At 36.5% G+C, this 21,376-nt stretch overlaps 1 protein-coding gene across 20 annotated transcripts in view; it reads right to left on the reverse strand.

Annotated features, from left to right (window-relative positions):
- Positions 1 to 1,470: 1,470 nt before the first annotated feature.
- Positions 1,471 to 21,376, reverse strand: part of LOC123319413 (voltage-dependent calcium channel type A subunit alpha-1) — a 43,566-nt gene continuing 23,660 nt past the window's right edge. For 3 of the 20 annotated variants that reach the window (XM_044906357.1, XM_044906352.1, XM_044906351.1), the window contains 25 exons: positions 21,068 to 21,338; positions 20,737 to 20,887; positions 20,326 to 20,628; positions 19,801 to 20,070; positions 19,585 to 19,728; positions 19,046 to 19,247; positions 18,667 to 18,831; positions 15,302 to 15,412; positions 13,493 to 13,576; positions 13,257 to 13,286; positions 12,468 to 12,530; positions 11,866 to 12,048; positions 11,667 to 11,758; positions 11,155 to 11,308; positions 10,941 to 11,068; positions 10,634 to 10,836; positions 10,333 to 10,544; positions 7,781 to 7,965; positions 7,651 to 7,660; positions 5,942 to 6,066; positions 5,682 to 5,842; positions 4,615 to 4,815; positions 3,010 to 3,203; positions 2,497 to 2,665; positions 1,471 to 2,276 (listed from right to left, as the gene is read on the reverse strand). In XM_044906357.1, coding sequence (XP_044762292.1) covers positions 2,164 to 2,276; positions 2,497 to 2,665; positions 3,010 to 3,203; positions 4,615 to 4,815; positions 5,682 to 5,842; positions 5,942 to 6,066; positions 7,651 to 7,660; positions 7,781 to 7,965; positions 10,333 to 10,544; positions 10,634 to 10,836; positions 10,941 to 11,068; positions 11,155 to 11,308; positions 11,667 to 11,758; positions 11,866 to 12,048; positions 12,468 to 12,530; positions 13,257 to 13,286; positions 13,493 to 13,576; positions 15,302 to 15,412; positions 18,667 to 18,831; positions 19,046 to 19,247; positions 19,585 to 19,728; positions 19,801 to 20,070; positions 20,326 to 20,628; positions 20,737 to 20,887; positions 21,068 to 21,338 — 3,924 coding nt within the window. In that variant the 3' untranslated portion in view covers positions 1,471 to 2,163. Of the gene's footprint in view, positions 2,277 to 2,496; positions 2,666 to 3,009; positions 3,204 to 4,614; positions 4,816 to 5,681; positions 5,843 to 5,941; positions 6,067 to 7,506; positions 7,550 to 7,650; positions 7,661 to 7,780; positions 7,966 to 8,450; positions 9,287 to 10,332; positions 10,545 to 10,633; positions 10,837 to 10,940; positions 11,069 to 11,154; positions 11,309 to 11,666; positions 11,759 to 11,865; positions 12,049 to 12,467; positions 12,531 to 13,256; positions 13,287 to 13,492; positions 13,577 to 15,301; positions 15,413 to 18,666; positions 18,832 to 19,045; positions 19,248 to 19,584; positions 19,729 to 19,800; positions 20,071 to 20,325; positions 20,629 to 20,736; positions 20,888 to 21,067; positions 21,339 to 21,376 lie in introns of those variants that run through there. The other 17 variants (XM_044906354.1, XM_044906356.1, XM_044906355.1 and 14 more) reach the window with 17 other exon arrangements.

Raw genomic sequence — 21,376 nt, forward strand, 5'->3', positions numbered from 1 at the left:
TGAAGAATACAGTATTACTTAAAGTATTTACGAAAAGGATGTATAAATTTTCGAACACACTCCAATACATTTCAAGAACGTTGCTGACAGAATTATCATTTAACTAGGAGTAAATTATGACTAAGTTTAAGTTTATATTCAACAAGATAATACTTTAGTTTCATAGTGGAAATTCAGCATCGTTGTCGAAATTTTTGGATGGTATATACAATATATTATAGATTTGATAGATTTTCACTTTTCATATATTTATATACAGATGCCAGGTAGAAAACTTTGAATTATTCTGCTGATAAAGAGACTGATGATTCACAAACGAACATCTCAATACTTCTTTCAAGAAATTAGAGACTAATAGAATAAGAACAAGGGAAAAACTGGTTGGATATATTGCCTGAACTTTGCTCTTGTTACTTTTTTTATTTATTAAATTTTTAACTTGGATATTAAAATTATGGCTTTATTTTTTAATATACTAGTTTTTTCTCTGCAAATCGATTAATTCTTCATTTTATATACAGCAAAAAATAAGGGGATTTTTCTTGTTTTCAGTCTCCTTATAGCGGTTTTTTACCCTAATGGCATCTTGGGAACATCTTGGGATAAATATAAAAGGCAAGGTGTCTTTGGACACGTTCTTTAATATTGAAACTTTGAGGACGATGCTTCTGCTTACCAAGCTAAACTACACTACAAAAAGATGAATAACTTCAGAGACCCGCATTTCTTCACTTGGCAGAGATACTGGTAATATATTCGAATAGGATTTAGTACTGCCGTATCTTTAAACGAAACGAATTAAGTTTTGTATGATAACCTGCACCATTCCTTATTTCTTTGAAAACACGCTTTTCGAAACGAAATGTAAAAGTTAAAAAACGAATTTCGAATCAAAATCTTCCGAAGATTTTATACTTTTGCTTATTTCGAATTGAACCTCCTCAACAATCTTAATTTATTGTGCCAAAAACGAGGCAGATTGGGAGTTCAGCCTCAATTTTGACTGGATGAAATTTAAGGATATTAAAAACCTCAATCACCTCTACATTTTCGAATGGAATATACGGGCCACCGTAAATTCACCACAAATTCAGTCTATATCCATGAATTCAACCCAGAAAATTTACGAATATCCGAATACAATAATCAAACGTTACCATGGAACTCAGCGGTTTGTCAAACAATAAAATTTGGTCTATAGATTCGAATGTTAAGAATGTTCTTCTCAACACATCTAGTGCTTATCACAGAAATAATGCAGCTATTGTAAAGACCAGGTACACTTTTCCGATGCGAAAGGAGTTACAAAAGAAAATATTCCCTACGCCTTTGAGGTACCCCTTTTAGCTGATCCTGGTCATTACAACGTACCGGTATTAACTAATTTTACATTAAGAACAACTCAACAATTTGATAACTATTCATGTAACAAGTATTTTCCGTAAATTTAGTGATTAAAGCACTTCAGGGAAGAATTATAATTATTTTACCAGAATCAAATTTTTTTGGTATAAATTACATTTAGGTTTTAAATTTCAAAATTACCATATATACAGATTTGAAAGATCAGAGGGGGTTGAAAGCAGAAATCAACAAGTATTTACACAGTTACTGATTCATCCTCGACAAATTTATATACTTAAATGAAAAGAATAATAAATCGATGGATAAAAATTAAAATAAACAAAATAAAGTGAAAAAAGTTGTAATAAACAAAATTCCTAGAAATGTATTCTTTGATTCACTGAATCAGCAATAGATTTCATCAGAATAACGTTTTTTGTGTGATGGATTTCGCATAAGGCTGCGAAGATCAAATTTTCCTGCAAAAAATTTAAACGAATTGAAGAACGAAAAACAAGACGACAATTTCTCACGTATCATTCGATTAGTTGTGCTTCTTTCTGCTCCCAAAACCTTTCGTTTGAATTCACTATGTTTTATGTACATGTATACGAAATTTTTTCAGATCGCACATCACGCCAAGACGTCGAAACCCTTGTCCTTGAAATAAATACAAAAATGAATGTTATTGGCAGTAGATAAAAGTTATGAAATGTCACACGAAGCGTCACACTCACACACACATACAGATACGATACACGGCGTATTTTTTTTTCAATTCCTGCTCATGATTGATACTGCTAAGGGTTAGGCTCGCTGCTAGCACCAGTCATCGTCATCTGAGTCAGAGTGCCTGGTCCTGTTTGGCTTCGGCTTGTAGCCGTTTGGTACTGGACTTGGCAACATGCGACCGCCCCTGCCTAAAGCCACTCCTTTAAAAACAGAGCCGTATTGAGAAAACAAACATTCAGAGAATTCTTCGCATTTTATCGAGAATACTCAGAACATTATTTGTTTTTCGACAATTTATTTTTTAATTGTTTTCCTCATCTTATCATTTATCTTTAAATTCGAAATCGCGGAAATATTGGTAGGCAATTTTTGGGAAAGCTTGTTGAATTATCCATGAACGTTTTTTTACTAACAACTCACCTTGTTCAAAACTCAGTGGTGCTTGTGTGCTCTCCTTATAAGTAGACGACGGATTTGATATAGCTGTAGGTACACTTTCCCTCTCCCTGTACATTTCACGATCATGTGGGTAGTTATGATGCATACTGTGCGGTGTGGCATGCGCAGACTGAGTTTGCATTTGTGGTAACTGAAAAGCGACAATGAATTCAGAGTATGTTCACACACTCTATACGCATGACGGCACAGTTCACAGATGTATTGACATCTCTTTCGCATGCGCCTGATTAAACGACCATAATGAGAAAGCCTGTTCTTGGATATAATAATTTCATCGAAATAAATTTCACGAAATAACATCAAAAGAATGCTCGTAGAAATATAAAATAAAGTGTCTTATTAAATAAATGATCCAATGGGGCTTGTTCACCCCAATCAAGGAGCCTATTTCGATGGTATTCCACAGGGTTCATTTCTAGTCTCAATTATTTTAGAGGCAACCTCTATTTCGCGCTATACATAGAAGGTACTTACATTAACATGAGTTGGGCTCGGATTCAACTTGGAAAAGTTGGTCCCAGGCGGAAGATGTAGAGTTGACGGCTTACAGGGTGTTGGGGGAAGTCTTCTACCGTGTCCCCGTCTAACGCCGAGAACAGGATAGCTGTGCTGCATGCTTCCATGATGGGCCGCAGACTGTTGCATCGGTATACCTACCACAGCACCGGCTGTAATATTTTCTAATATTTTTAGTTGCTTTGTAGGGCAACATCTATGTGTTTCAGTTGAAGTTTATTATAGTTTAGTAGTGATGAAGGAACCAAACGAGAAGAGGCCAACTTTATCAACAATTATAAGGTCCAAAGAAGATTTCCAAGGAATGGAATGCTGATAGGAGGTAGTCTCAGTGAAAATGATCAAAATAAAAGGACTCGTATTGACAGGAAAATTTTTTAAACCATTTGGCATGGAGGACATGTCAAAACATCATCTTTGAGAAGATTGGGACCATCAATGTACCACAGAAGGAAGTGATGGAAGAAATTTGTGTTGAACTATGTCTGAGGAGCACAAGATCTCATGCACCATGCATTTTTCTGCATCTACTACTCATCCAGAGTGTAATACGAGTATGTGAGTCAGCTGAAATCACTGAGATGTACCGCAAGCTGTTTCGAAGAAAATCGATAAAAGAAATCAAGCATTCCAATGGGAACATTGAAAATATTTTTGAATTTCGATGGATCAAGATTCTCTGGAGGCCACTGATGCTCCTTCACCTAACACCAATGGGTCTTCATTTGCGTTATGTTAGTGATGGTGTGGTATATGAACACATAAAACCTAGATATAGCGCATGCTGGAAAAGAATTCATGGTTTAACTTAAACATGGGTAAAACTGCGATCGCTAAGTTTACTCTTTCGCCAGAACAGAAAACATTGAGGTTCATCAATATCACCAATGCTCTATGTCTACTTCAATCATCGAGAATCGAATGAAATGTACCAAATCAATTTCTAATGGTCGCTGATGTGAAAGTGGAAGGATGAAGTGCAAATGTGGAAACTGGCAGAAAGTGCATTGGTTCGTAACACTACCAATTCGCTATCTTCGTTTTCTACATACCTCTCGTTCCATTTCCATGGGAATAAACGCACCAACCTACACAAAGTGCAAACTGATTTAGGATATAATTATTGATTTTAGAAATTTTGAGGGAGCTCGAGACCAGATGTTGCACAGAAAATACTATTCACGTGGAAAATTAATATCTGAAACTAAAATGATAACAAACGCTGAGAATATAAAATGAATATTTGGAATAATAGAACTGTGTTATTTGAATAGACGATTTCCATTGAATTTTTATAATTTGTTTAAGAAATCATGACAGTATTTCAACCGTGCGTAAACAACAAAAAAGAACCTCACTGAATATTTCGCAAGCTCCTGTCAGTACTGTCAAATGTCGGATTGTGAAAAGTATGACATTCAAGAATAATTTTCAGGCCGTGGCAACATAGAGCTTTGGCAATACACATGAAATAACCATCAAAACATCGACAAATCTCCCCATAGCTCCAACTCCTCCCAATTCCTCCAAACGTCCCTCCTTCTCCACACCACCTAAACTCACCTATGGTCGGAGGTCCGTATCCAGCGTGAGGTAGAGGATGAGAAGGACTTGGCGACCTCGACCTCATGTTGCTGTTAGCGTAGCCCCGTCTGGAGGACCTCGAAGCCTCCCTGTACCTCACTGGGTTGTTGTAACGGTGCGTAGGCGACGGTGACCTTGCTGGACTGGTGGAAGCAGACCACGAGCCTAGAGCAGATAATTCTTCAACAAAATTTTTGGAAAATTCCATTCAGAAAACTACGTAGGGCAATGGAAAGGTATTAACGTTGGTTTTGGACAAAGAAAACTAAGTTAAATGAACCTAGATGATCTTCGAAAACAAGTGGTGTCATTTTCAACCCTCATCTTTCATTATAACTTCCACAACCACAACCACAACCTGACGGTTATTATTTATGTCTTCTTAAATCTCTCGTATAGAATGAGCCAGCCATAATTTACAATTCTAAGCATATAATCAGTTGATATGTAATCCCGAAATAAATACTGATGAGTTTGGTCTTGATTTTTGACCAACCCAAGGGTAATAATGCATTCCATGAACTTTGACATGATTCAAATGACCGCTATAGGGTGCAACTTCAATACCAACATTTTTTTCCTCTTGACATTGGTGTCCTTCAGGGCTCAATACTCTCTTTGATCTAGGGTTTTTGACTTCCACATATATTCATACATAGTTGATTCCTCAGGTCAAAAAAAATACCTTTGCCTACACCATTTCCAGTGTTCTAATGTTCATAATGAGCTATGCCACCCCTCCCTCTGACAAATCTGACGAAGAAGTTTTTGCCAGAAAAACAAGAAAGTACGAGATTTCATTGTCGATAAAAATTGAATATTCTTCTGTCGATTTCATTTCGTACAATAGTTACCAGATTCAAACATAACCTAATAGGAACACCTTCCTTTTGACCCCAGGAATCTTGTGTTGAAATATAATATGTACAAGTCAAAGACTCACTCAGTATAAGTGTTTTTTTTTTCTCTGGTGACGTCCAGAGCATCCTTCGTAGGTTAACACTTCGTAAATGGAAAGAATCACAGAAGAGAAACATGGAACTCACCTCTCATGAACCGCCTATGAGAATGCGCCCTCTGATGTTCATGCTTCACTATTTCTACAACGTTTGACACGGTATCCGAGAAACCTATATCGTGGTGTAGATGCGAAGGATATCTTCGCCGAGGAGATGGACTTCGTTGGTTGGTTGGGGAGTTGCCTCTACTGAAATTCGACGAAAAATCATGAGTCGATCGAACGAGGAGAACAAAAGAATCGGGACAAAGAGAGAACCTTGAGGGATTCCAAGCGAAAGGGACTCACCGAAGGCTGGGTGATCTTCTATGGTTATTTCCGTAATTGGAGGAAGGATGAAGGTGTTGTTGGTCCGCCGTACTATCACAAGAAGGTCTCCTTGATCCCAGCACCTCCTGAAGCTCCGCCAATGCCTGAAATATGACATTTCGTTCCAAAAGACAGCTCCCCTAGGAACGCTGTCAGTTTGGTCTGTTTTCTTGTTCTATCTGTATTTTTTTTCTTGAGTGATAAATGACTAAGTGAAAGAATATTCCATTCATAACAGGTCCTGTTAAAACATGCAAGAACCATGCATAACTTGTCAGACAAACAGTATCGGAATAATGCAGTAACAGATTGAAATTCTAAGAAAAGTAGCTAAGATTTTCATGAGAGGAAATATTCATGATTTTTTGTATTTATAATTGTCTATTTTTTTTTCATTTATCGTCTTCTTCCTAATATTCTTTACGATTTTTTTGATGTTGAGCATCAAACAAAGAGAAAATGGCTATTTCCTCTCAAGAAAAGGTCTATTCCCAAAATTGGCTAGCAGAAATATTAGTCCCTTCTAAAAAAGAACGATACAGATGTGCTCTAAACATGGAACCCAATAAGAAAATTTCTACTCTTTATTATATGAAACTGTTTCTGGTGGAATCTAGTTTTAACCTCTAATTGTACAAATTTTTTTTTCTAATCGAGACAAGATCCGAACACTTACATTGAGCCAGTACGTCCTGAAGATGCATAATTAGTTAATCGTACCGTTTTTTTAAATTTTTCATTCGTATTGTTTTGAGTTTTTTGTGTTAGTTGAAAGTAGTGAAGCCCTTGCAGTAGGACCTTTCAGCCAAGTTTATACTGAGCTCATGGAATTTTTACTGGTCAAAATAAAAAAAGTTCCTTCAGAGATGCCTCACTTGGAAAGAAGGAGAAAATTTTGAATTTTTGAAATTTGGCAACCCTGCTTTTGAGCTTTCAAGAACGTTAGGTCTGTATGGAGAGCTCAAAGTTAGATGTTCCTAGAATTTTTGGCAAACACCGCATCCCAATAGCAATAGTACGTAGTATACTTCAGCTTTTCAAATATTCGACTATTTTTTCTGGTAAAAATCAATGAATCTGAAAAGAACAACCTGAGATCATGATGATATATACATCTGATTCGGTCGTTTAAAGCTCTGATCAAACGTCCAATGAAATATAGAACGCATGTACTTAAACGTCGTACCACCCTGACAATGCCAGGTCTTCTCGGAGCACTGAAGCCAAGCGTCGTCGAGTTTTGACATATCTTTACGGTTTTTCGTTATGCTACTAATTTTTTTGGAGCTTTGATCAGATTTTAGTAGTAGATTCAAGTTATTATTCTTTTTCATGTTGAAAAATGATATCAATGAACTGAACTCTATCGCTGAAAGATCCAACTTTTTTGTTCGTTTCCAATGTTTTCCCGCGAATAGTTGAAAGTGCTCAGCTACTTCCGCATACCCACTAAAAGACACAACACTCAAACAGAGCTAGGAAACTATAAAAGAGTGGGTATATCTAATTCTTTCGAATCTATTGCTGATAACAGCTAATAATACCTTCGCTATGGTTCGGGACTAACTCTAACACCTTTATCTTGATCTGTAAAGAATGCCTTGACAATTAAAACTTTGAATGACTCCTAATAACCTAAGATTGGGTCTAATTCTATGGAATACCACCTATAGGACTGTTATTTTCACCTTTTTGCTCCTGAAACAAAGAAAAATAATCAATTTGCGATTCCAAAGGGAACATGACATAAATACTGTAAGGTTGTAAGGCGTAGATTGGTTCAATTCCTCGAACATAATCTGTGAACGTTCAATTTACCTTAGCGATCTGTTCCTCTTCGTGTTTCTTCGAGCAAGAGTGGCAAGGGAGCTTTCTTCGTGAGCATGGGCGTCCGAATGTTCTTGGCCCCCCATCAGGGGGGCCCCCTCCAGACTCACTGATCCGGTTCGGCTGCCTCCCAAATGGCCGGCCATATCCAAAAGGCAGTCAAAAAAGGACGCTTTCTGTCATCCAACAAACGTTTACTTAAGCGTTTTACCAATCCATAAGACTCGCTATCTCAAAACCCTTCTCACACTCAATACTGTCCTATCAAGCTATCATTAAGCTACCTCTCAAAATCGAAAACCTACATATCTCGATACTTTTTTGGCTATTTATATCTCCGGAATTTGGCAAAGTCGTATTTTCACCAAATCGGTGATCGACTTCCTTTGAACGGTTACCAAAAATCATAGAAAACGCATGCATCATCGATTTTAAGCTAAGGCTAAAATGATCCATGGATCCTTCAGAATAAACTATGCCTTAAATATCGAATGTCAAAGATTACCAAAATTTCACACTACATGTTACAGAAACTGAGCTATTCAAAAAATTTTCAATGGAATAATATGAATAAGTAAAAAGTTTCTCAAAAACAACAACCAGTAGTGACTTTCCAAGCATAGGAGAACACCTTCCATAGAAAGTCAACTCGATTTCATTTTCGTCAGTTTTCTGGTTTTAAAGAAAACAACTGAGAATTTTTTTTTCATGAGCTATCTTCAGGGAGCTGTGTATAAACAAGGGTTCTTCAAGAAAAAGTTATATAAAAGACCCACACTATTTTTTAAAAGAAAATCATTTCTTACATTTTCATTTCCACCCTTTATAGTACAGTAATTCCCAAAATTTCGAGTTTTTTACCAGAAATATGGTGATTCTGAAATAATTTTGCACCCAAACACACAGTTTCTTGTATCATGTAGTGCATCAACAAGTACATGCAACTGGAACTCAATTAAAATGCAGCAATATATCAATAAAAAATTTCTTATTTTCATATTTCAAAACTCGGAATATTTTATTCGAGCAAGAATGAATCAATTCTTCTCGGATGTGGCCCTCCCTACCCCAAATAGCACCATGCAAAATCCTCCAATGAGAGTATAAAAGTGAAAATTGGATTCTTTAGCCTACAAAAGTGTCATTGAAAAATTTGCAAAAAGACAATAGGAGAAAAGATGTTCGCTGAGGGTACTGAATGCTAAAAAGTGAGAAAACTTGTGCTTGCTAGAGCTAGAATGACTTAATCGGGATTATTCGAAGGTGTACTAGACGGAACTTTGGAAATTTCGAACTTGCATAAAAGGAAAAATTGTTGCGATAAAACGCAACAATAGTGCATAAAAACAGGCAGATGTACTAATAAGAAAATTACAAGTAACTCTACAGCAGGACTGTCTATGAATGAAAATCTGTTAGGTGGTCATTCTAGAGAAAAAACTAAGTTTGATATTATCATACTACCGCGTGATTTGTTGTAGGACTATTTCCAAATCCCTGAAATACAAATGCAGAATCAGGCACTAGAGTTCAGTCGACGTTTCATGGAAATTATGCTACCATTGTGTCATTCGATCAATGTCATGTTAAAGTCAGAGAATCAGCTTTCAAAGTACTATTAGTATAATTTATATATCAGTCAACTTTCCATAGGAAAACTTGTGGGACAATTGGAATAAAACATCTAGGAAAGAATTGTTGGCGACACTCCTAGAATCACCGTTATGGTTGATGTTTTTGATCGAAATCTATCTCTACTATTCGTCAATCTATTTTTGAAATAATTTTTACAAATTTAGATGAAATTCTTCTGCTAATTTTGATTCCATATTTGCCTCAGTGGACCAGAAAATTTTGCTATTAACCTTGAAAAAATTGTCCACTACAGGCTAAGCCTTATTCTCAAATCACCAATGGTAGCATATTTTCTTGTTGTCTCCATTCTTATTTTGTGTCAAAGTGCCTTCTCACCAACTGATGAGTTTTCAATGTGGGAAGAAGTATCTATGGGGTATTTTGTGAGAGTGATATCGCTACGACTAACGTTTCTTTACATGTATCTAACATCTGAAATCACTAGTCACTGTTTCCCATCTCAGCCTCCGTTTCCATACCCAGATATGTGTGATTTTCAACAATTCAAATACAATAAATAGTGAAAAATTATAAAATAAATTCAGTTTATTGACCCTTTTATGAAAAACGACCATTTTATGGAAGTGAGATTTCTGTGACTCTGATGAAGTCAAATAAGACCGAAACCGGGGTCAGCCTCTGATTCATTTCGTATTTCAATTTGTGTGTCTGAAGATTTTGCATCAATTTTCTTATCACACATATCGAAAACGATTCATTTCCGCATTTAACGAGAGGGAAACAGTTAACCTAAATGTTGAGGAGAGAACACACAGCAGTCACATCGAACAATCGTTCTTGTAGGCCACACGATCTCGTGTTAATCTGTAAAACTGTCCATGTATAATATGTGAGAGTATAAAATGTTTTCTGTTCGATTCGCCATCGCACTGTATACTGGAACTTACCGGTAATCCAGTAGGCTCCTCTTGACCGAACCTTGTGCTCCTCCAGCTCTCCAGGATCAGAAGGCCCGCGTAGATTTTGCCCACCGACATTTTGCTGTTGTTCAATTGGTCCTTGGGCGGAACCAAAAGGTCCACCATGTTTTTGGCCTGTAGAGGCCAGATGGTTTTTATGGTTTCTCTCAGTTCCATGTCCGCTTGATCCATTTCGTCGGCTGAAAACGCACCAAATATAATTCTATGATTGACAAACGTCAAACGTCAAAACTCATCGAAAATGAGGTTAAGAAATCCTGATGCTTACCTGGTCGCATTTTGATGGCCAAATTTTCCCTGATCAAAGCGAACAGCGTCGTTGTGAAGTTCACTCTTCCCTCGTCGTCTACGGGCATGTTCATTCTTATCAATTTCTTGTAAGCCAACCTGTTGGGACACTTGTTGCCGAAGCCTAGAGGAGGATCCATGTTTTTCAGCATGTCGTACATTTCGGTATAATGAATTTTGCCCCTGCAACAGAAGAAACGACACGTTTCACCGCTCTGATGATGAGTCAATTCTTCCGAAACGCGGTTGCGAGTGATTATTTCAAACATTTTGGAGTCCCTACTTACGTTGCATTAGGATCGTACTCTGCCCAAATTCGAACAAATTCATCCAGATGGTGAGCGCCTAATATGGAAGAATCTCTTGTCAGATAATCGAAATTATCCATGATGACGGCAACGAAGAGATTCAACATCTGGAAGATTCGAATGGATCAATTTCAATTTCAAGAATAGACGAGTGAGAACTAGAGACCGTATTTGATACTTTTTGAAGACTTACCAGAAACGAACAAAAAAATATGAAAGACACAAAGTATGCGTAGGCCAAATTAGAGCCACAGCTATGCGGATCTGGTTTGTTCGCATTCGGATCGCATTCTTTATGTTTCACGCACGACAGCATGATACTAGGCCAAGCTTCACCAGTGGCACATCTGTAGAAAAATATAAAAATTTGTATTGGAGGGTGAGATATTTTGAATTCATTCTCAAGACAAACAGCAGACTTCCTAATTGTTTGATACAAGGATGTATTGATATCTAGTTAGCCTAGACCAGTTCCATGCATAAAAAAATATTGCGTTACCATAGCAACGAACAATAACTCATTCAGAAGTGTCAGTGTGAAGTTTGAGGTCAAAAAAGGAAACCAGAGTTACGCAATAAATTTAAAGAAAGAAGATGTTGAGTGATAAAATATTTTGACATTGAAATTTCGTTTGGTTCTATAGTAGGCTAAGAATTTTTCAATATATCCTCGTATATTGAAAACAGTAATCATAAGATATTCACCTGAAGAGTAACATAAGACCCTGAACAAAATTCCTGAAATTGTTGTGACGATTGATGTCTTCTCCTGGTATCTCTTTTATGTTACCGAAAACCTTAAAAGATAAAATAAATAAACATTTCTGAACACTACACAGAAAGAAGAAATTACTGTTCTTTATTGTTTTTTTTCAATATTTATTAATCATTTCTCAATGTTTACCTGCATCCCGATGATTGCGTAAATGAAGAACAACATGGCTATCAGAAGACAAACATAAGGAAGAGCTTTGAAACTTTGCACGAACGTCCAAAGCAGAATTCTTATCGTGTAACCCTGTCGTAGCAGCTTGATCAGACGCGCCGCTCGAAATAACCTCAAGAACCCAACGTTGATAGAGTTTTCCTGCAAACAAATCGAAAATTCTCGTGAAGGTTAAGTTATTAGATAAAAAAAAACTCCCTCACAAAAGCGGAAGAGGTATACACTAACTGATTTACATTCTGGCAATAGTTAGAAGTTTAAACTGGACTACCATCTATGGACTATTCGTGTTATATTTGTTTATTTATAGTGTTTCGTATTCTGTGTTGTATTGTGTAACTTGTGTTTTCGTTTTTCTATACTCACCAATTTGGGGTACTAGTTATCTAGCTCTCATTTTACATGCTTCTATCAAGGACAGCAGATGACATAAGTGATATTTCAGAAAAACAACTCTCGATAAATTTTCCACATACAAACAAATATAACATATTATTTTTTTCCATATTTACACAAAGGTCCTAACAAAAACAAAAATTCTCAAATATCATCATATGTACCTGCATATATTTCACGATCTTGGTAAATATATCCATTTCAGGTGCTTTATGTGGGTTACGTAACTACAAGTGAAAAAATAATATTAGACTAGAAGTTAGTGACTGTGCTATTAACTAAACCTCGCTAGTACTACCATGCGGACCAAAGTCTACCCTCTACTTTACTTACTCATACTAAACGGTACTTTGTCAATTGCAATTGCCATATGGGAACTATAAACTAAACTGTATTCTACTGAAGTTTAGGAGTTAAATATTTCTTGGGTTACTAGTTAGGAATGCTTCTGACTTCAGCAAATTCGTCAAAAAATTCTGATTTCCACATGGTATTTGGTCACGATTTTTATAATTTCCTATACCTCTATACTCAAACTCTAAAGAACGAAGTAATTGCTTATGGAGCATCGATTAATTAGTTTTCCCCCAGTTTGGATGAAAATTCTCCCAGAAAACATGACGTTCTCAAGCAAATAAAGAATTTCCTTGAACCAGAGTGGCTTTAGCAACCCATGTCTGAATGACATGTCTTTGAGAGTTTGATTCGAACTCTCAGAATTTGTAGCCACGTATTTCGGATACAAAAAATGTATTTTGAAGAATATTCACCAAAAAATCGAAACAATAAATTAGGACAGCATTTTTTCTTTACCAGGAAAACTGTTTGTTGAATCCTTTAGGGATTTCTCGAAAAATACTGAATGGTGCGCGAAAAACTCAAAATTGAAAAAATTTCTAGTTGTCAGAAGCATTCAATTTGACAATATTCAGTTTCATACATTATGAACGTACCCTTTCTTTTGCAATGGCTTTGGCTCTCTCCTTGAATGGAAAACAAAATTTTAGTACATAAAAGAATGTATAATAGAATGCACAAAACAGTTGATCGAATGCATTTCAGATCCAAGGGTGCATGAAAAGAGTTATGCTTACACAAATCGTTAATCCCACTGAGGTAACAGAGAAATTTTTGTGTTTGTGTCAGATGTTGTTCTGTTGATTTTCTTTGGAATGAAAGATTGACTTACCCCAAACTCTACCACCATGGCGTCTACTATACTTCCTATCACCGTGACGAAATCGAAAGTATTCCATGGGTCTTTGAAGAAATTCTGTGGAAAATTCGTTATCAGAATGTTATTACTCATATTATTCACAACCTGCCCAGTGATTTCATCGAAAAATACCATGGGATATGTCAAAACTGATTTTCAAATCAAACTAATTGAAGATTGAAGTAAAATCCTTCTTTTTCTCCAAAAAAAAAATAAGAATAAAATGTTTGCGTTGAAAAAATACACATTATAGACTATTTCCAGAAGATTTCATTGTAAATCATCGAATTTTAGTGTTCTAAGAGAAATTACTTCGATAACTTATGAATCCCTGAGATTTTTCGATGAAATAACGCTGAACTCATTTTACGAATTTCAAGGTAGTCAAATGTTACTATCTAGCTGTTTATAAATCTTCCAATTACTATGTAATTCAACATTTACAAAGTGAGAAAAATCCCTGTTTGAATCAATACTAATGGAACTATGAGAACCGTTTCATAAACGTCTCTAAAATATAGGTAATATCTATGGATGGGTTGGGCATTTGGTATGGATTCGACATGCCATCTAAAATCTACTGAAGTGATCTAAAACCTACGGGTTATCAAAAGGTGAAAAAGAGGAAAAACCTTCTCGATTTGGTTTCAATCTAAACTGATGAATTTACAAAATGAATGGCTGGGGAATTTTTGGTTCCTTGGTAAAACATAAAAGAGAAGAGAAAATTTCGATCAAGTTGGCTTTTAGTATTATGTTTAGTCCAGGAACCAATCGAATTCAAGTAAATAATGATGGAAAATTGCAGAAATCTCAATAAATATATACATAATGATATAGGGCTAAAAGGCTTCCTAATTAAGATACTACATACTAAGAATGAATAGAAAAGGAAAGATGGTCTTTCCTGTTTCTGAGAATATCAGCATGAGTGAATGTGATCTTGATGAATACTATTTATTCATTTCTATTTTCTCTTTTTACTCTTTTTTCTTATTAGAATCGTAGTGAATGTTTTCTCTTAGTCATCGAGGCCCAGACTCTCTGACTCTTAATTCCTTCATTACTCATATTTCCCTAGATGTGCTTAGATGATCCTCGTGGTTTCATTCATCTATCACAAGATAAATAGGTGTGAGATCTGTTATGATCTCTAGTGTCCATGTTGGACACGTTTTCATAGGCCAGCGTGAGTGTGACTCAAACACACGCTGGCCTTTGTATTCTATTGAGGGTTTTCCTCCTACTGTTCTGACTTGATTTGGCATGCCAGATTATTTCCCAATAAGTGATTACTGGTCTCACAAGCATGACGTATATCCATTGAAGTATTTTTGGGTTGCATCTCCAAGTTCTGCCAGACACACTTCTGAATTACATCGAGGCCTCTATGCTTTGATATCATTGATTTTAAAATGTAGCAGATATTCAACTTCAAACTTTCACACCACGATGCCTTCATTTAGAGACACGGGTTTCAAGGCTGAAAGTTTCTTTTCCTGGGTGAATGAGATATTACAGTGTTCTTTTACATTTACACTACAATGACAAGCACCATTGCTTGTCATTAGAGCTTATTCTCGAATTTTCATCTAGTAGCTTCACATCTAGACTTTAGATGTTATGAATACATTTTTTTGGTGGAATTTCACAAAATTCGATTTGATTTTAAGACGTATTTCGTAAAAATATACCTGGTGGCTCATCACATTCACTCGTGCATCGTTCCAAGAGATATTTGTCAAACCTGAGTGAAAAAAGTGACAGTAACAAACCAATTACCTTGATTCCAAAGGCGATCAGCTTGAGTACGGTTTCACATAAGAAGAGGAAGGTAAAAATAATGTTCATCGCCGCCAATATGTTCGACATCAGGGGCGGTGACTCGTGGTACTACAACAACTCACATATGTAGCTCTAATCTACAAGCTTCATTGCCTACCTGAACTTATTGAAAGGCAAGAAAAGTCGGCAGAATTGTCACCAATAGGAACTGTGTCTGAGGAGAAAATATCTCACGATAGCAGGCGAATGCCCCTTAGTTTGCACGAGGAGTACCAGAATTGATGACGTGAAGTGGCAAAAAAAAATTTTTTTTTCTGATTTTAAACTGAAATAGTCTATCTTATAATGCGAGCTAGTCATGAATTTGCGTAGAAAATCCCAGAGAAGTCGAAACATCCAAACGCAACCGTAGTCCAGTCTCGGGATCATTGTCCCTCGTCAGTACAGTGTAGCGTTGAATATTCCGAATGGAGGATGGAGTCTTAAACGAAATCAGGGTGACGTTTTGAGAAATTCTCATCACCATGCGCCATCTGTTCCGCAAAGGCTGAACCAAAACCTTAATGTCTCTGCAGACTCCTACATTCATTAATTTAACTACTACAATTCGTCAAGCGTACACAGTACTCCAAGTACAAACCACGCACGTGGAAAATATCAAACTGGAAACAACAATTCCGAATGGAGAATTACATAAATCCTACAGAATTGCGCTCGTTATGGCTATCGTAGAAATATCTTTTCCTTCTCCAGCCACTCCACATATTATGAGCACCTTGCAGTCCTCCATCGAAGAATGTCGATGTTTTGAAAAGAACAAAATTTCGGTTTCGAAATTTTTTGTGATAACTTCCCTGTGTAACGGTGAGAGTGTTCTAGTGTGATGCAACATGCAGAAAACGACAATCGGTCATGCAAAAACGTGAAGCCAGTCCATTTATACAAGCCTGGTAGGAAATGGTGGGGGAAGGAGGACCATATGGGACGATAATGACATATGGGAATAAGTATACACTTTACAAGTGTCATGTCTGACTATGAGATAAAATACAGTGGGAGTCTCTAACTTTGAGTTAAGTCGGTAAATCAAAGATATCTCTCTCATTGTGAAATATTAGTAGGTATTTCAAATTACCCTATTTTTGATTTAATAACAACCTCTTTGATTTACTGAATTTATTCCAAGTTATAGAGACTTGCACTATATATATTTGTTGGGCAGGAACCACATGTACTAGATTACGTTATCTGGTTACACCTTGTATTACGAAATATCAAATTGATGCTCCCAAATAGAGAAGTAGGTATCTACTTTTCATCGAAGAAAATGATTAATCTCGAATTGAACTAGTTTTGCTAATCTTCTCGTTCTGAATTATTCTCAAGATTGGATATCTTCAGAGAAAAATCTAACCTGAAGGGACTGACTATACGAACATTGAATTTATACTACTCAACTATCCAATTAGCACCGTGACTATTCTTCATCACCGAGGGTGATCTATACCACAAGTCAAAAAATTACAGTACACGCTCTCCTCTAAAACTAATAAGCTTACCCTAACGCCAAAGGCTAAAATCTTGAGGATGCATTCCACAGTGAACATGGCGGTAAAACCCCAGTTGAGGTACTTTAGTGTATTGGTGTAGAGATCGTCTTGCTTGTCAAACTGTTAACACACAATACGTGTCCATACTCTCCGCATTATTTAGCTACAGCTAAACGCTAAACGAATCTGCCCAAACTGTCTCTAAAGCTATACCTTCTTTCTAACGTTTGATTAAGTTAATGGTTTCGATTTTGGACAATTTGAGCAAACCTATTTGCAATCATATTTCATCACTCTGTATTTGGAGGCTAAGCTTATAAGCTCATCGAGTTCATCGGACGCAGGGTATATAATGAAATGCAAGTCTGAATGCTAATGAGTTATTGATATGAAATGAAAAGATTGATTATGATAATGAAAGTCTTTTTTTGTAAAATTCAATAGTGACGAATGCTTTGAGTGTTTTATCCTTCATTAAAAATTTGTTAACTCAGCCTTTTCTTTTCTTAATATAATTCTTATACCAAAGAGTTCTTCTTTCATATTGCTCAAAGCATTCAATCGATGAGTATTTCTACGAGAACAATCTCAGGAAGAATATACAAATGATGTAGACACTAAATTCTAAGTCACTCTAGCTCAACTTCAAGTTGGTTGTGAAAAGAATGATGTAATATGCAGCAGGTTATTCTATAGAGATATCTAAAAAAGGAAAAAAGGACCACCGAACATCTAAGTCTACAAGAGGTGTGTGTAATAATAATTGTGCACTGCAGCCTGAGCATTAACCAAATTCGATACATCATTTAATTTATGCCCAACCAAATTTCCTTACATAAAATCACATCCACAAAGGTGCAGCGCAAATTATCCATATTCGGAGAACAACATTTAAACATTAAAACATGCTGGTTATGCATTGGTTGTCGATTCTCGCAAATTTGTTAGTTACTGGAAATAATTTCCATATATTCCATCTTCAAAAGTATGCTAGCTCATACTTTCCTCGAAAAGTTTCGAAATATACGAAAAAAAGATAAAAGAACTGAAAAATCCGTTAAAACTCAATTAAACTTTTGAAAATATTATGTACAAAAAAGTTGGTCCACTGAACGACAAAAGAGAAAAGCACAAGAATAAAGCAATGTAAACAGATTCCAATAACAAAGATATATTATCGAAAAATAAAACAAAAATGAAAATTTACAGAAATTTAAATGATTCAACTCACAATGAAGCATTTTGTTGCCTGACAAGTGTCAACTTCTGCATGCTGACTAGATGTTTTTACGTTACGGTTAAAATCAGGGGCAACCTGAGCTGAATTTTGCGAAAGTTATCTCTGAATGAAATTCTATCACGATATCTATACTGATGGTAGTTTTTTTTTCGTAAAAAAATTGTAGTTTGATGATGTTCATACAGTGCACAATGTTTGGCTGTATGGCATTCAAGTGTTTATTGGTTGTGTTACGATCAAGGGGCTGTGGCACAATCCTTATCCTGTTTTGTTTTGTCCTCGATAGAAAATTGTTGTTGTTCAAACTGAATTTTGTTTACTTTCGATAAGTGTTTGTTGAACGAAAATGTTAAATATTGAAAATGAGTTGCCTGAGATGAAGTTTTCTGATGGCTTCGAATTATTGGATGAAAAAACAGGCGCTCAAAAATATTGTGCCACTTCCTAATCCATATCCTACTTTGGTGCTCTTCTATTATAGGCTGCCGACTTTTTTTTTTTTGAACTGTTATCATCAGTGTGCAAATCGTATAAAATATTCGTATGGTTATCGTAAATCAAAGAATACATACCTTCATCATCAGCAACAACGTGTTAAATACGATAAGCAGCATGATGAAATACTCGAATGGGGTTGAAACGACAACCCTCCAAATTTTGTATTTAAGACTATTTCGTTTATTTGGCATGTACCTCTCCAGAGGCCTGGCTTGGATCGTGAAGTCTATACAGGATTTCTGCGAAATTAAGACGGGAAATCATAAAATATCAAATGAACGAATAATAATCATAGGAGAAATTACGATATGAACTAATATATTCTGGCATGACATAAACTAAAAGTCGACTGTCTAAATGAGATATAACCTCTTCTGTCAAATGTCAAATGTCAAAATTGAACATAACCTTATCGACTAAGTAAAAATTGAAATAAATTTAGAGTATACTCACTTGATTTTTATCTATTTCGCCGCTTTGAAGTTCAACTTCACCCTGTTCTTGAAACGTAATAATTATCAAGGCTACGAATATATTTACAAAAAAGAAAGGAAACACTATGAAATATACAATGTAGAAAATGGACATCTCTATTCGGTAGTTCTGTATTGGGCCTTGGTCAACGTACGTGGCCGCCATAGAGTTTTGCAGCACCCTGAAAATAGTTGACACTGATATTCTTGATCTCGTGGACGAAATTTTTTATGGTGATGACAAAATCGGGATTTTCTTGACTCACGACGAAAGTGTTGTCGTAGAATGAGTTGTGTCGCTCTGACGAGGTCAAATGAGACCGAAACCATGGTAAGCATCTACTTGTTTCCGACAAAATGGTAAGTCTGTTAATACTTTGAGTGATGGTAGTTTGATATATATTTGTTAACCAATATCAGATGAAATTATTTTTATATTTGTTGGATTTCAGTGAATAAATCTCGTCAGTGATTTCAACACGTATAAGGGTAGGTATAGCAAATTGAGGGGGAACTTACTGTGGCCACCCTTCACCGGTTTGTACTGCGAATAAGGTCAACATGGCTAGGGGAACGTTGTCGTAGTAGAAGCTTTGCGGACCCCAAACTCTTTGTTCGACTCTTGGTACCTCGCTGTCTTCGTCAAAAACAAAATAGTTCCCCCTGGAATGGGTAAAAGTTCATGTGAATGGTAAAATCGAACAGTTCATTGACAATAGAATGATAGATACTCACTGGCACGTCGCTTCCGTTATCTTGCTCTTGTCTGTGCAGTAGAAAAATTTCCCGTTGAACAACTGAACAGCAATCACAGCAAATATGAACTGAAATAATATATACACTATGAGAATATTTATCACATTTTTTAATGAGTTCACTAAGCAGTCGAAGACCGCCTTCAACTTGGGCACTCTTTTAATTGTTTTTAAAGGTCTCAGCACTCGAAGCACTCGCAAAGATTTCATAGTTGATAGATTCGCAGAAGCGGCACTCTTCTCTGAATATCTGAAAAGCAAGGATACAATGAAATTCGAGATATTTTAACGTTACCAAATGGAAATCATCAATTCCCTCCACTTCCCATCGGTTTTAATTTCGTACGAAGCGCTTGGCTACCAGTCATCGATAAGACGAATGTGAAACCAATTCGTAGTGGAGGGTACAGTGACTCTAGCTAGAAGTTTGAGATCGATTCAGATCGTTTGGACCTCTTTTCGATGCACTCAAGCCTTCTTAACCTCAAAAATAGGATAAACTCACATCATATCGAACCCGATCGATCCGAGGGCGCAGATCACGACAACCGCGTCCATTATGTTCCAAAACTCCCGCAGATAGGAGCCCGGATGCAGGATGATCCCGAGATCGATGATTTTGAGGAACATCTCGACGGCGAAGACGCAGGTGAAGGCGTAATCGAACTGGTCCAGTATGTGGTTGCGGGTCGACTCCTCGTTGATGGGATCTTCCGCAGCCAGGGCCATGGAACTAAGGCAGATGACTATCATGATGAAAAAGTCGAAGTAGCGAAGATTGACCACCCAGTGGGCTCCTCTTCTTATACTGAAAAAAAAACATTAGTTGATTGAGCTCAGAAACTTAAGAAACAATAAAAAAGAAATTAAAAAAGAAGAAATGAAAAAAAAGAAATGAGAAAACTTGAATACTCACGAATTAGTTGGTGAAAATATAAACATGCTAGAGTATGGCAGCATAGGTTTGGGACCGATTATTTCTTCTTCCTCCTCTGGCGGTTTTTCCTCCTTTTTCTTTTTCCTCCTCACTGGACTGGAGGGAACGTCTATCCTCTGATTTGAACCAACTGAAAGACAAATAAGATTGTTATAAGCCACAAAGCCAAGGCAGAATTCCTCTAGAAACTGAACTCAAAGGAATTACAAGAAAATAGACCAAAATTGAAGCCAATGATTGAAAAGAAAATCAATTTCACGCCACTAAATTTGGTGGCAAATGAGATTCTTCGAAGATTGTTTTCACTCACTCTCTCCTTGCAAGGCCTCCATCTCTTTCTCCAATTCCTGCGCCTGTTTTTCCTTATTCTCTTCTGCTTGCTCTTCTTCGGCAGCTGTTAACTCCTGGGCATTGGCCAAATTGTCGACGGCGATGGCCAAGAATACGTTCAAGAGGGTATAGTTGCCGAACAACATGAGCACTATGAAATACAGCGAGTATATCATACCGCCATCATGTGGACCACCAAGAGCGACTATACCATGGTACATAACTTCATTCCAATCCTCCCCAGTGAGGATCTGCAAGCAAGATATGGCTTTTAGACTGGAACTTCAAA

The sequence above is a fragment of the Coccinella septempunctata genome, chromosome 8, assembly GCF_907165205.1.
Source record: "Coccinella septempunctata chromosome 8, icCocSept1.1, whole genome shotgun sequence".
Lineage (NCBI taxonomy): Eukaryota > Metazoa > Arthropoda > Insecta > Coleoptera > Coccinellidae > Coccinella > Coccinella septempunctata.